The sequence below is a fragment of the Agrilus planipennis genome, unplaced genomic scaffold (assembly GCF_000699045.2).
Source record: "Agrilus planipennis isolate EAB-ADULT unplaced genomic scaffold, Apla_2.0 scaffold153, whole genome shotgun sequence".
NCBI lineage: Eukaryota > Metazoa > Arthropoda > Insecta > Coleoptera > Buprestidae > Agrilus > Agrilus planipennis.
In genome coordinates, this window is record NW_020438996.1 from 385,158 (window position 1) to 400,426 (window position 15,269).

Here is a 15,269-nt window from a genome sequence, read left to right on the forward strand (position 1 = left end):
GCTAAAATTCATATTTCTTGTTTTCTATTAAGGAATTTGATTTTTTTTACTGTCATTTAAGCAATCTCCATTAACGCTTCGTGTTCTACATCTTCATCTTCTTGTTGTGTATAGTCTTTTTGTCTATTAATATATTTATTTGTTGCACTAATTTTTTCAAACTATAATTAATGTCAAACACAACTTATTGTTGAAAGGTACGCATTATCTGAATAGTATTTATTAACTGATTTACCACATCTTGTAGTTCTATGGCATTACTTTCAGTACCCATATTTTGAGACCCACAAAATTAATTAATATAAAATAGGGCAAGGTTCTTTTAAATCTTACAGAAATACCCGGACGATTGTTAATAGTTGTATTGGAGAAAAATTTAAATGGACACACACTTGGCGCATTTATTCGAAAAAATGTAAAAAGTTATCAAACCTAATTAAAAGTAATAAAATAATAAATATTTTTTCTGGTGTGATTTACTATAATTTTGAGTTAGACTAATGCATCGTCCATTTTTGTTTTGTTTAGTTTCTCCTCGAGGAGGAGAAATCTTCAAAATTATTTACTGAAGCGCCTACCCATTAAAACCCCTCCTTTAATAGGGAGATCAACCCGGAGGTTGTACATCCCAGGGAAGGTTTAATGGGAAGAGGTTGGGGGCGGGAAGGTAACTGAATGTAGCAAGGGAAGCGTGGAGCGGAAAGGAGGATGACATGGGAATCGATGACTCATCTCGGATGAGTTGGGTGGGCACTCGCTCTAAAAAAGCGAAACTAAGAATGAGCGAAAAGAAAGAAGCTAAGATTAGAAGGTAGCGTAGGAGCAAATGCTTTTGATAATTGTGTTGCACGCATGGATTTTTGTTTGGTGAAAGATGGAGCTGTTTTGGAAGTAGGGTTTGAGGGAGATAAAAGCGGCTAGGGCCTTGGCACGGGTGGCAAGGATGTGTTTTCGCCATGTAGGTGTTCCTTTGAAGACGATACCAAGGTAATTAGCAGAACTGTTCCATTTTACGGGATGGTTGTTAATGGTGATAATGGGAGGTTTTCGAACCCTACGGGAGAACAAAATTGCTTTCTACTTGGCTTCGTTAATGGAGAGTTTCCAACTTCGATACCAATTTTTGGAGTAGGGGTAGGTACTTGTTCAATTTTGCGGAGCACTGAAGAATGGTTTGAGCAGAGCCAACGCGGACACGTAAGGTTCTGTTAGAGAGGAAGGATCGAATAACGTCGATTAGGAAATGTGGGATGTTGAGGGCAATAAGTTTCAAGATGAGACCTTCGTACCAAATTCTATCGAAGGCTTGCTGGATACTCACCAGAAGCATGGAAGTGTGACAGTATTTGTTTAGGTAGTGAGAAATATCACCGGAAAGACGGAGAAGTTGTTGGCCAGTGTCGTCCTGACTGCGGAAATCGTATTGAAATTCATGGAGAAGGTTGTTTCTCTCTACAGGTCAAGAAGCCGGTTCAACTACTTTGATTAGCGAACTGAGCAGTCTAATGGGCATGTAGCTTGAGGGAGAGCTGAAAACTTCGTTTTCTTAGAGAGACAGATGACTGTAGCTTGTTTCCAGACCAGGGAGAAGTGTTGGAGCCGCACGATAGCGTTTATAATGTTGCAGAGTGCGGTTACGTGTTTCGATGGCAAGACTTTTAGGAAACCGTTCGGAATTGCTTCCGCGCCAGGGGCTTTTCTCTTTTCCAGAGATCGGAGTGGGGGATGTAAGTTTAAAAACGGAAACAGTAGGGGCGAAGTTTTGGGAGGCGACGTTGACCGACAAGAAAGTGGAGAGCACTGGAGACAGAGATAGAGAAAATTGCAGCTTTATCCTCTTCTCAAGTGAATACGGAGCCGTTGTGTTTTAGCGACGGGAGATGTGGGGCTCTGTTTTAAAGAGAGCGGATCACTTTTCAAGTGCTTTTGAGATGCGGCCGGAGCAGGGGAGAGTGGTACCTTGGGATAACCGCTATATGTAGCGCGGTGATTCCCTTTACAGTAAGCACAGGAGGATATATCTTTTCTGTTCTTTTGCCTTACATTCGGCGGTAATATGGTTGCGGCCGCAGAAGGAGCAGACCCAGGCTTCGTGGCAGTGGTTGCCCGTATGAGAATGTTTCATACAACGGGGGCACTGGGCGACTTCTTTGATGGCTCTTTCCGGCTCAACTTTCATGTTGAAACCGCAGAGCTTTCTTAGTTCGAAGATAGACTTGGACTTAGAGGAAGACTTGTCTAGACGGACGGACACTGATGGCCAGTAACAAGTTCGGACTGAATATTGTCCGTGGGGATGGCTTCGCAAACTCTGCTGAAGTACGGATGGCATAGACTGATCGAGTCTTGGGTGTTAATGGCTGGACGGGCGGTAAAGCCGTGGCAGTTCATGACTCTGCGGATCTTCGGCCAAAGAGGGTTTTGGCGGACAGCTTTAGCGCCGTGGCTTGGATGTTCCATTTCCGACTTAGTGTCCGTGGACGTTGACGAAGACGATGAAAAAAAAAGGTGTTCGTCTCCAGTGTTTATTGTGTATAGGCGGTGGTTTCGATTTGGAGTGAGCCTAGAAGGAGCGTAAGTTTCGGACACTGTGTCCGTGCATATGGGGCTTAGAGGCGCATGCTGTGAATGACGACGGATGAACTAGTTTAACGTAGCGAGTTAGGACTACAGATCGCCCACTAGGGTTAAGGCTTCCGCAAGGGGAAGTCCCTCCAATCCCTCCAAGAGTTGAGAGGTCTTGGGGGTACCCATTGTGAGAACAGCTAACGCACACTCTTATGTAGTCGTGCTGGTATACGGAAAAGAGATGTTAGGTTAGGTTATATCGGTTAGTGGTGTGTAAGTTCAGTGGGAGATTGCGTCTCCGTCCCAAAGAACTGTAGGTTTTTAATAGTTAAAATAAAAAGGCAATATACTTGGTTTACTCTTGTTTACTGAACGGCTGGGCTGTTAAACTTGAAAAATAAATGGAAATTATGCCCTGACGGTAGATACGATCGGCTGGAGCGTTCGGCTGTCGAACAGTGTGTGTATATATATACGGTGTGTGTATATATATATATATATATATATAGGCTGCGAGGCTGGTAGACCAGAAGTTCGTTGCTTCTGGAATGGTTNAACTGAATGAGTTGATGTAAAATTGTACTAGCATCTTTGATGAATCTACTGTAAAAATTTATCATGCCACAAAAGGCTCTGACCTCTGTAACATTCGTCGGCCTAGGCATGTTAACAATTGCATCAAACTTAGCATTATCTTTAAGAACTCCATCTCCATCAATCACATATCCGCAGTACTTAATACTTTTCGCGTAAAACTTAGACTTTTCAACATTTATTTTGACATTACAATCATGTAAAATTTTTAAAACTTTGTCTATGGTTTGTAAAAGTTCTGAAATTGATTTAGCTGCTATCCTAATGTCATCTTGGAGTTAATCCTTGTAGATGCTTTAAGTTTTGAATCCATGAATTGTTGCCAAATTGCGGGTGCTGAAGCAACCCCAAACTTTAAAAGATATATATATATATAGGCTGCGAGGCTGGTAGACCAGAAGTTCGTTGCTTCTGGAATGGTTCGTCAGTTTCGAAGATCGAGTCGAGAGTGAAGCATGACTCAATCGATGGAAGACGTTTATAGATAACCGCTTAGTCCAAATTAAATCACAAAGAAGTATTGAAAGTTTAACAACATTTAAGAACAAACGGCTACCCCGCAAACCTGGTATCGCGTGTAGTTAAATTAAGTCAATTATTGAATTCAAATCTGTGGTGGCACGGGCCTCACAATTTATAATTGTGTTCAAAATTTTCATCTCTAATTAGATTGCACCGCGTAATCTCATACCGTTTTCGATTAATTAAAACTTTGAAATCTAAAATACAAAAAGCACACAAGAGTTATGTAATTTAACAAGTGAATTAATCCATGTCATGCGGTATCTAATAAATAGTACACAAAGCATAGTTTACGTTAGGTACCTATATCAATTAAGAAACGACAAACCGTTAGCAAATTGCAGCAAACTTTTTCCCTTAAATCCCCTTATAGACTAATTCGGAAACACAGGGGTTGGAGAATTTAGAATTCTACTTTTAACTTTAATAATATTCATCCCATAATACTACCTCCATCTCACAATCTCACTAAATCAATTTTTCGACATGAACGCATTAGCTTGTTGCATTGCGGAGCAAATTTAGTGTTGTCTTCTATGCGTGACAAGTATTCGTCCGTAGGAGGTAAAAGTATAGTAAAAAGAATTATCCATGAATGTAAAATTTGCTTCCGAGCCAAACCAAAGACATCACTCAGCGCCACTATTTTATACTTATGATGTAGATTACGCGGGTTCCGTATTGATAAAAACCAAAAATAGGAAAGGGGCGAAACTCTATAAGGCATATATACTGTAGCGACTACGAGCGTGATTGTGTGCGATCGGGCATACGTGTGTGTGAGCGGCTTATCGATTCGCCGACTAGCCGCGGGCGCTTTTCTTCATGTGCGCCGTATCTGTAAACGTGTGTGTCGTACCTGCGTTCCGGGAAAGCAATTAAACCGTTCAAAGAAAACGAGACTTCTCTGGACGGCTGGAGAATGTTCCCGAAAGGAGGCAAGGGAGTATAAAAAGGAATAGACGATCGCCGAAGAAGAGTAGAAATAAATTGACCGTTGTAGAAGTGAAAGAGTAGAAATAAATAGACCGTTGCAGAAGTGAATCAAGAAATAAATTGACAGTGATAGAAGTGAAATAAATAGAACAGTGAATAGTAATTAGTGTAAATAAATAATTTTTGTCGTTGTGAGTCTTAAAATTTAATTTGTTAAACCCACGAACATTACAACTGGTGTCAGGTGTGGGGTTGAGTAAAAGACATCACAATGACAAAGAAGTTGAACGAATTAAAAGTAGCCGAGTTAAGAAGAGAATTGGAAGAACAGGATGAAGCGACAAGCGGTAACAAAGCGGAACTTCAGTGGCGGCTCGCGGAGGCGTTGAAAAAGGATGGCCATGATCCTGAAACGTTCCTTTTTTGAAGACGAATTGTCGCAAATGATAAAAAGTTTAGAAAAATTGGAAGAAAACAGTAAAAGTTTGGAATATAAATTGGAGGAAAACAGTAAAAGTTTGGAATCTAAATTGGAAGAAAACAGTAAAAGTTTGGAAAATAAATTGAAAGAAAACAGTAAATTTTTGATAATAAATTGGAAGTTGGAAACGTGAATAGGAAGAAAATAGTGAAAGTTTGAAACGTTAATTGGAAGAAAACAGTAGAAGTTTGAAGAATAAATTGAAAGAAAACAATAAAAGTTTGGAAAATAAATTGGAAGAAAATAGTAAAAGTTTGAAACGGGAATTGGAAGAAAACAGTAGAAGTTTGGAGAATAAATGGAAAGAAAAATTTAATAAGAATATTCAAGAAACAGAAGAGAAGATAAAAGTGCTGGAAGAATTGATTTTTAATGGAAAGACAAAATCAATCGAAGGGGATGTTCAATCAGCCAAGGAAGCGGTGTAGAGTCAAGAACACGAGTAAAACCACCAACGTTTGATGGAAAGTCCTCATGGGCCACATACCACAAGCAATTCGAGGCGGATGCTAAGGCGAATAACTGGGCGCCTGAAGAAAAAGCCACTGCGTTGACCGTTGCGCTTCGTGGAGATGCATGTGACATTTTGAACACCCTTTCCCCGGAAGAGTTGGCGGATTATGAACAGTTGGTAAAACGGTTGGAGTTCCGCTACGGCGAGGCTCATTTAGCAGCGGTGTTTCACATTCAACTGAAAACCCGTCAACAGAAACCAACGGAATCCCTACAACAATTCGAGGGCAATATTGCGAGACTGTCCCGACTGGTATATCCTAATACTCCAGAAGAATTGATGGAAAGGTTGGCAGTGGAGGCATTTACTGATGGACTTCGGGACAGTGACACCCAACAACGAATACGCCTTGACCGACCTAAGACGCTAGCTGATGCATTGGCTCGTGCATTGGAGTACGAAACTGTTAAACGGGCCTATAGCAGACAGGGAAGGGTTCGGCTACTGCGTGAAGAAACGGATTCGTCAGAATCTCTAGAAGAAACCGTCTGCCGAATCATCTCCAAGTTCGATAAAGAAACACGAAGGCTAAGATGTTGGAATTGCGGCGAACTAGGTCACACGAGAAGGCAGTGTAGGAAAAGTACTCCTTCCCCAAGTACTCGACGTCAACAGCAGGAAAACTAGATAGGGTCGACGTAACGGGGCAAACGTTGACCCACGGACAAAAAGACCCCGAATTTATCGCATTTACGAAGACCTTGAAGCACCAGAATGACAGTCTACTCCTAGGTGGAAAAATAAATGGCCGAAGATGCGTGTTTCTTTTGGATACTGGGGCCACTAGGAGCATAGTAAAACCCGGCATAATTGAGGGTTCTAACCAGGTCGTGTCAACTAAGTGGGTCCTGCGTACCGCTACCGGAGAAAAAGCGGTTGTTCATGGCGAAGCTAATGTCTCACTTGAAATCGGTAAGACTGTCTTCGACCATCGAGTGCTTGTGGCAGATATTGAAGATGACGTTATTCTTGGGCTGGACGTTTTACAAAAATACGATTTTGACATGAATTTAAGAAGACGCCTTCTGAGACTAAATGGCGAAGAATTCTATTCCAACGAAGATAGACAGGAAGCTGTAACCCGAAAGGTAAATTCTGAAACAGTACCTGTTGAAATAAGTGGAGTGATGGACAGACATTGTAGGAATCTAATCAGTGAGCAGAAATGCAAAGTGCAACATCTACTTTGTCAGAATTCCGACGTCTTTGAGACTGACAAGAATGGTAGGGAAAGGACCAATATCGTAAAACACAAGATCAATACCGGAAATGCGCAGCCTATTCGACAAAAACCTAGACGATTACCCCTGGCCAAAAAGGAAGAAGCAGAGCGAATAATCCACGAAATGCAGGAGACCGGCATAATTGAGCCATCCTCAAGTCCATGGACATCACCGGTAGTATTGGTAAAGAAGAAGGATGGAACAACCCGTTTTTGCGCGGATTACCGCCAGCTCAACAACGTAACTAAGAAAGATAGTTATCCATGGATTGACACACCTTGGATATGCTTTCTGGTTCGAAAATGTTTTCCACACTCGACTTGAAGAGCGGATACTGGCAAGTTGCTTTAGATGCTGCCGACAAGGAAAAGACCGCATTCTCGATCGACACGGGCCTTTGGCAGTTTACAGTTATGTCTTTTGGTTTATGCAATGCTCCGGCGACGTTCGAAAGGTTGATGGAGAAAATCTTGAGTGATCAAATTGAAAAGACCTGCTTGGTATACCTAGATGACATCATAGTGATTGGAAGCACCTTTAATGAACATCTACAGAACTTGCAAGCGGTATTCCAGCGGTTACGCGAGGCCAATTTGAAACTCAGTGCCACCTTTTCCGGGAGGAAGTTTCTTACTTGGGTCATGTTGTTTCAGCGAAGGGCGTGGCCGTGGATCCGGAGAAGATAAAGGTCGTGAGAGAATGACCAGTGCCTGAAAATGTTCACGATATAAGAAGCTTCTTGGGATTGAGCACTTATTATCGTCGCTATGTTTATGGATTCGCCAATATCGCCAAACCTTTGACACGTTTAACCGAAAGTGACCGCAAATTTCATTGGGATTTGGATTGTCAAACGGCATTTGACACATTGAAGCAAGCTCACAGCCCCCGTACTGGTATATCCTCGGCCCAATGGAATGTTCATTTTGGACACCGACGCCAGCAATGTGGGAATGGGAGCCGTTCTTTCGCAGTTGCAAGATGGCCAAGAGAAGGTAATCGGCTATTTTAGCTTAGACCTTATCAGCGGTGTGAGCGGCTTACCGATTCGCCGACTAGCCGCGGGCGCTTTTCTTCATGTGCGCCGTATCTGTAACAATTAAACCGTTCAAAGAAAACGAGACTTCTCTGGAAGGCTGAAGAACGTTCCCGAAAGGAGGCAAAGGAGTATAAAAAGGTAGAGACGATCGCCGAAGGAGAGTAGAAATGAATTGACCGTTGCCGAGGTGAATCAAGAGATAAATTGAAAGTGATAGAAGTGAAATAAATAGAGCAGTGAATAGTAACAGTTGTGTAAATAAATAGAATAATTACCTAAGTTTAGTAATAAGTTAATAGTGTTTTTATGTCTTTCAATAATAATTAGTGTAAATAAATAGTTTTCTTCTTAAAATTTAATTTGTTAAACCCACGAACATTACAATACGTTTGCTTATTTGAAAGCAATGCATTTAGAATTAGTAATGAGCTTAACAGCAGATGGGTGGTAATTCGGAAAAACAGCAAACCACCTATGCATTGGACGAGTGACAAAAGTGTACCCGTAAAAGGTGGGGTTATCGGAGTTGTTTCTCTCAGAGGGAGTAGGGTTTTTAAACGTGCAGTACCCCAAGTGTGCGCTTTATCAATCAACGAGTACACTTGTTCAATTTTAACGTGTAATTATAGACTTTAAATTAAAAGGCAACCTTTTAAGGCGGCCGGAATGTTTTATGTTCGTAATATATTTTTAGAATTTTAGTCATAATTGTATTTATTTATTAGTTTATTTGTTTTAATTTTCAGAAATCGTTTTATTAATATTGATTGATTGATTAGTAATTTCAAGGTGCTGCCTTCTGCAATCAACTTTTTCCAAATTCCGTTTTATTCCTGCAAGAAACATTTCTGCCTGTTCAATAAACATTATACAATTCGGTATTTCCAGGATTGGTAATGTGCACCACCCTGACGGCATCTATGTAGCTTGAATCCGCTTCGACATATTTTTATAATGGGGATAAGAAGTTATATTTTATGAATGGTAGTAGTTAAGAAGCAAACGTATTTTATCATCTGGCATTCAACATAAGCAAATATACATGTGTAGGCTTTTTCCTCTTGTTGTTTAGGGGTTGTTCAATAAAAGCCTCCGGGTAGTAGAATATATATATAATAAAGTTGATAATGAGGTTAAATATCAAACAGCAATACGAGTAACAATCAAGAACTAAATAATACAACATATAAACACTATTTAATGTAGTGTTCCGTCTTCCAAAACACACGTCTTCGTATAATCACCATAAATACATCTTCCGTCTTTTTGAACAAAATGCTCAATGTCTAAAAGAATATACCGCTACGTCTTAAACCTCTTAGTCTCTTGTTCGTCTCTCACTGCCGCGGTGGTCTCTCACGTACCCCAACATGTACGCAGGTAAAAATAGAATATTAATTTGCCACTGCCTTAACTGGCAATATCAAAAAAACTATATTATACTAGATCAAATCCTACACATATTTGGGCGAGTTTCTATAAACTTTTCTTAAAGTGTTATTTTTATTTTTGTGTGAGTTTTTTTTATCGAGTTTGAACATTTTGTCTGTGTGGTACAGCAGTACATCGACAATTGTATCATTGTCACATCTCGCAACACGTTGTTTTAATCACATTGTTTTATAGATCGCACTTTCCGAAAAGGATGCGTCCGTTAACCAAGAAATAACAAAAAAACTGAAGGAAGCGATTGTTATATTGGAAAATAAGCTGCTGGAGGAAAGACAATGCGCGATTAAGCAGGATGCGATTCTTGCAACTCTAAAGAGGTAAATTATTTTTTAACCAAATTTTATTGATAAAAAAAAAACCACAGCCAACGTTTCATCCAGGTAGTTGAACTTTTTCAAGGCTAGTTTTATTTAGTCAAAGTAATACTGATGGAATTTGGTTAAAAGATATGCCCAGAGATCAATAAACATTAATAATAAATTTTTGTATAGATAAAACTAAAAACTAACATAACATTAGTTTTAAAGACGTTGCACTAATAAAATTGTAAATAAATAAATAATTAAAAACCACGTTGTGACAGTTATACACAAACACTTTTGTTGTTTTATTATTTTAATCGTACAACGTTTTTAAAACAATTGTTATGTTAGTTAGTTTTTACAGTTTTATCTGTACGAAAAATCTTAATAATCTTTGTTAATGGTTGTTGATCTCTGAGCTTGTCCTTTAATCAAATTCCATCAGTATTATTTTTTGACTAAATAAAACTAGCCTCGAAAAAGTCCAACAATCTGGACCGTGGTTTTTAAAGAAATATGAAGAAGAATTTGTAATATTGTCATTATATTAACAGTTGGCGTTCGGGCAGGTAAAGTAGGTAACATGGTGTTAGGCTTGTTTTCCTTAGTTGATTAGTATGTTTGAATAAGTAGAAAATAAATTGACAAAAACTAAATGAAACTTTTAATAATATGATGGTCTGCTTAAAGCAATGAAAAACTCAAATTTGATTGACTTTTTAATTTCTGAATAGACAATGTATACAAGATAAAGAAGAAAACGAAAAATTACATGACACAATTGAAATTTTATTATCGGAAAAAATAGAATTAGAAAACGAGGTGGAGAAGAACGCTGAAAAATTTAACGAATTCGAGGAAGATAAAGATAAACTCGAAGATCAAATACAAATATTGATGATGCAGATAGAAACACTGAAAGTCTCTCTTCGTAATGAAAGAAACAAGCCTTGGTGGATAACTACTCGAGATATGTTTAGGTATCCATTTGCACTGCTTAAAATTGCGGCTGTTACAATGCTTCCAGCTTTACCGCAATTACCAAACGACGACTCTGAAAACAATTCTCGAATGGAATGAAATGTCCTGTTAATACCTTTATGTGCCCCCTTCCCTTTTATAACCCTTATACATATGTATTTTAATGTTTAAGTTACATACTTAAAAGAATGTTTGTAAAAAAAGTGATATTATAATACGAATTATTACTAATATGTATTTAAACAAATCTGTAGATTAAATACATACACAAAAAAATGAGACACTTGATCTCTATGTAAAGTTTGAATCTGAAGCTGCAGTAAATAATAGTCATAGTGGATTTCGGGACGTAATCCTGAATTAGTGGGGTAAATAACGATCCCACAAGCACCGTCCCGACTACCCTGCTAGGGAAAACTTTTTTCCTAGTCCACCTTATGTATACATAATTAGGAATACCACGCTTTTCTATATGAAGGACGTTTCAAGTAAATAATGTTAGGACCTAATAAGGAAATCCGAAAGGAAACCTCGATTTTAAATCGGGAAAAAACCCTGTCAAAACCTAATTGCAAAATTGTTATTACTGTTTTAGGAAATCTTTCTCTGTAACGGGAATTTGGTTATAGACTCGGACTAAATCTATCATAGAGAAAATCATTTTATTCGCTAATACATGAGCAAAATCATTAATGTTCCGTACAGGATATCTATCGGGGATGGCTCCAGCGTGGGGGGCTTGGTAATCTCACATAGGCGTTAGTCATCGCCTTTTTTCGAAATAATGTACATGAAAATGCTCAGGAACTAAAGGATGGACGAGCGATATGTAGCTATACCATTGTTTCTCTTTTTACTACAATGAATCTGTCCGGAACTAAACGTCGTGGTCTGCACGCCACAGGAAATCAGAGGTAGTGTTGATGTAATGTCTTACTAAATGCTTGGGAAAAGTGGTGAAACCTCGGGGTAACAATAATGACGGAAAATGCTAAAGTAAATCATGGTACACAAACGAAGCGAATGTTAAGCTGGGTGAGCTCATCCAGGTCTCTCAGCAATTGGCAGTGTGTTAGGAAGTAGGCACTAATGATGGATTTTGTGACGTCAGCTTGTAAAAACGCTATGGGAAACTTCTTTACAGGCCCAAGATTAATAACGTACACCTATCCAAAACACCAATCACCTCACCTCCAAGATACTCCCATGCCTAAATCCTAACCCACACCAATCGATGACTCATCTTCCCCGTTAATTAACATTTGCGAATCTTAAAATTTGTACAATAAACACAAACGGATGGAAGAGAAAAAAGAATAACATAATACACACACTAAATAATGATTCTATACACATTCGCACTACAAGAAACACTATCTACACGCAAAGAACGGCAATACATAGCACAATACAACATCTACCGAAACGACAAACTACTCCACAGAAAAGGGACGGCGCTAATCATAGACAATTCCATTGCTTCTAACCGATTTTTCGACTGCTGCACAGCTACGTTACACCTTCACTCCGGAGATATTATTATCTTTTCGTTTTATAACAAACCTTCTACCAGGCTACCAGTCGAGTTCTTATCCTACGTATCAACTATTCCTAGAGCTATATCTGGGTATCGGTGAGATAAAACAGTACCCAGACCAACCGGGCTCGCGTCCATGGCAAGCACCAATGGTACTGAAGGGTCAAAAAACTGTAAAATTTTATTACTAACAAAAGCTTCTTTAGCTCGCTAGAAAACTACTTCTTGCGGTTCTTTCCATTCGAACTTATTATTATTACACAGTAACTGAATGAGTTGATGTAAAATTGTACTAGCATCTTTGATGAATCTACTGTAAAAATTTATCATGCCACAAAAGGCTCTGACCTCTGTAACATTCGTCGGCCTAGGCATGTTAACAATTGCATCAAACTTAGCTTTATCTTTATGAACTCCATCTCCATCAATCACATATCCGCAGTACTTAATACTTTTCGCATAAAACTTAGACTTTTCGACATTTATTTTGACATTACAATCATGTAAAAATTTTAAAACTTTGTCTACGGTTTGTAAAAATTCTGTAATTGATTTAGCTGCTATCCTAATGTCATCTTGGAAAACTTTAACTCCTTTTAGATGCTTAAGTTTTGAATCCATGAATTGTTGCCGAATTGCGGGTGCTGAAGCAACCCCAAACATTAAACGAGTAGGTTGCAGCAATCCAAGTGACGTATTTAGTGTTAGGATTTCAGCTGTTTCGGGCGTAACTCCAGCTTGTAAATACGCGTTTTTGACATCGAAAATCGCGAACGCGATACAATTAGGCAAATCGGTTAGCAATTCATCAATGGTCGGTAGCGGATGCTCACAAATTATTAATTGGGGGTTTACGGACACACTGTAGTCGCCACATAAACGTATTGACCCGTCTTTCTTCATAATAGGTACAATAGGGGTTGCCCAAATAGAAGTGTCTACTTTGACTAGTATCCCTTGTTTAATTAAAACTTTCAACTTATCTTCAACTGGTTTAATTAATGCAAACGGCAAGGGCCTGGCACGTAAGAAAACTCCCTTTGCACCTTCTCTCAAAGTCAGACTGGCCTTGAAACCCTCAATTTCTGTCATATCTGTACTTAGGACATTTTTGTATTTGTGTAAAAGTTGCTTAACTTCCGCATTAACATCAACATTTGCTGCTTCCTCCACAGCCAAAACTGAATCGAAAATTGCATCCGCACCTTCACATTTGATAAACTGCATTACCCATTCTCGACCCAAGAGTGGATCACGCTGTACATCTGTAACATACAAATTAAGTGTAAATTTTGAATTTTTGAAAACAACATCAACAGTAACATAACCGAGAATATTAATAGGTGTTTTGCAATATGATACTAAGTGTAAATCAGACTTATGCAATTTCAAACGAGCCCTTGATGCGGACAGGATCCTTTTGGCTTGATCAGCATTCATGATAGTCACAGCAGCTCCCGTATCCACCTCGAACTTCACCTTGACGCTGTTGACCGACACCAAGCAGTATATTTTCCCTCTGGAACTGACTGAGCTCCTCCAGGACACACAGGGTCAATACTCCTCGCAGTCACTATCTGAATCACTAGCCGCTCCCAGATAATTCACCTCATCAGTGTTCGTTTTCTTCTTGAAGCACACCTTCTTAACATGTCCTAGTTTTCCACAGAATCTGCACTTAATTTTACTAAACAACTTGCAGTTTTTTGAATAGTGGCTCCCACCACATCTGTAGCACTGTACTTGCTTACTTGGCTTATCATTTTTGCCATCGCTGTTGTATTTCTTATTGGGTTGACTGTACCCTGTATTATTTCTATTTTTGTACTTCTTATGTAATAAATCAACTGTCGCTGTACTCTGAGTCATAGCAGAAAATTCTTTTGACGTGAGCTCCATTGAAACTGCTGTTTGTAGGGCAGATTCGAATGTCAGATTCTTAGCTTCTAACAGTCGATTTTGTGTAGGCTTATCTGCTAAGCCAATAACAAACTGATCTCTGAGTGCTCTTTAAGCATGTTCCTTAAAATCACAGTTGACACTTAGTTTGTTCAATGCATTTGCATAAGCTTGAACTGACTCGCCTTGCTCCTGCTTATTAGTGTAAAATCTGTAACTCTCCGCTATCTCAAGCACAGTTGGTTCGTAGAGTTCTTTGAGTTTAGCACAAATAACATATCGTATGTCATTGTATAGGGATCGTCTACTCCAGACTTATCACACAATGTATTGTAAACTGCATTTCCAATGTAGTGTAAAAGGGCTTTGGCCTTCAGCCCCTGGTCCCAGCCAGCTAGTGTAAACGCGTCCTCGAATCTCTTCACCCAGCGAGTCCATGTAATAACCTCGCTGTTGAAAAATTCAATCTGCAGTGTATTTGATGTGATTTCTGACATCTTGCGCTGTATGACTGGGCCCCAAAAGGAGTTAATGACCATACTTTGTCGTAACTTGAATTTGAAAAACACGTGCTAGTTTGTAGGTTAGCTACACTTGTATCCGCTCCTGCGATCGGCGCCGTGTATATAGATGTATTGTAGGTTAGAGCCGGGCGTGGTTTGTATGTACGTAAAAATAAATGAGTAAACTGCCTTTTTATCCTCGCCGCCAATTGTTAGAATGTAAGGAGGAGGCACTTGTAAAGAACAATAGCAGTTGCATTACATTAAACAACAAGATTGCATTTATTAATCAGTATTCTTCTACAATGTAAAAAGCGACCATGCGCTACCGCTCTAACTCTGTATCTTTCGCAACATGCGCGCTGCTCTCTACGCTCACACATACTCTCTAGCTACCGCGTTACCACTACATAGGCGGGCACAACAGTTTTTCTCCAGAAAAAATCGACAACCTTAATAATACTATTATTTATGGCCTATATAAAAAATTGCACAAATCAATGTACTTCATCGGTAAAGTAAACAAATTTGTAAATTATCCTTTCATCCTATTACATTATAAATAGATAAAATGGTAATTATTTGGAAGTGGGATCCACCATATTTTCTGCCATGAAAAATCGGAAAATTGATATTTTAATTTTGCTTATTTTCACGGCGCATTTATGATAAAATTAGAGCGGTAATGTATAATTAAAATTTCAATGATTGTACAATA

At 39.0% G+C, this 15,269-nt stretch overlaps 1 protein-coding gene across 3 annotated transcripts in view; it reads left to right on the plus strand.

Annotated features, from left to right (window-relative positions):
• Window positions 1-10,879, plus strand: part of LOC108738062 (sporulation-specific protein 15-like) — a 49,684-nt gene extending 38,805 nt beyond the window's left edge. The window contains exons 4-5 of one of the 3 annotated variants that reach the window (XM_025975779.1): window positions 9,504-9,646; window positions 10,366-10,879. In XM_025975779.1, coding sequence (XP_025831564.1) covers window positions 9,504-9,646; window positions 10,366-10,711 — 489 coding nt within the window. In that variant the 3' untranslated portion in view covers window positions 10,712-10,879. The remainder of the gene's footprint in view (window positions 1-9,503; window positions 9,647-10,365) is intronic. The other 2 variants (XM_025975777.1, XM_025975778.1) reach the window with 2 other exon arrangements.
• The last annotated feature ends 4,390 nt before the right edge of the window (window positions 10,880-15,269 follow it).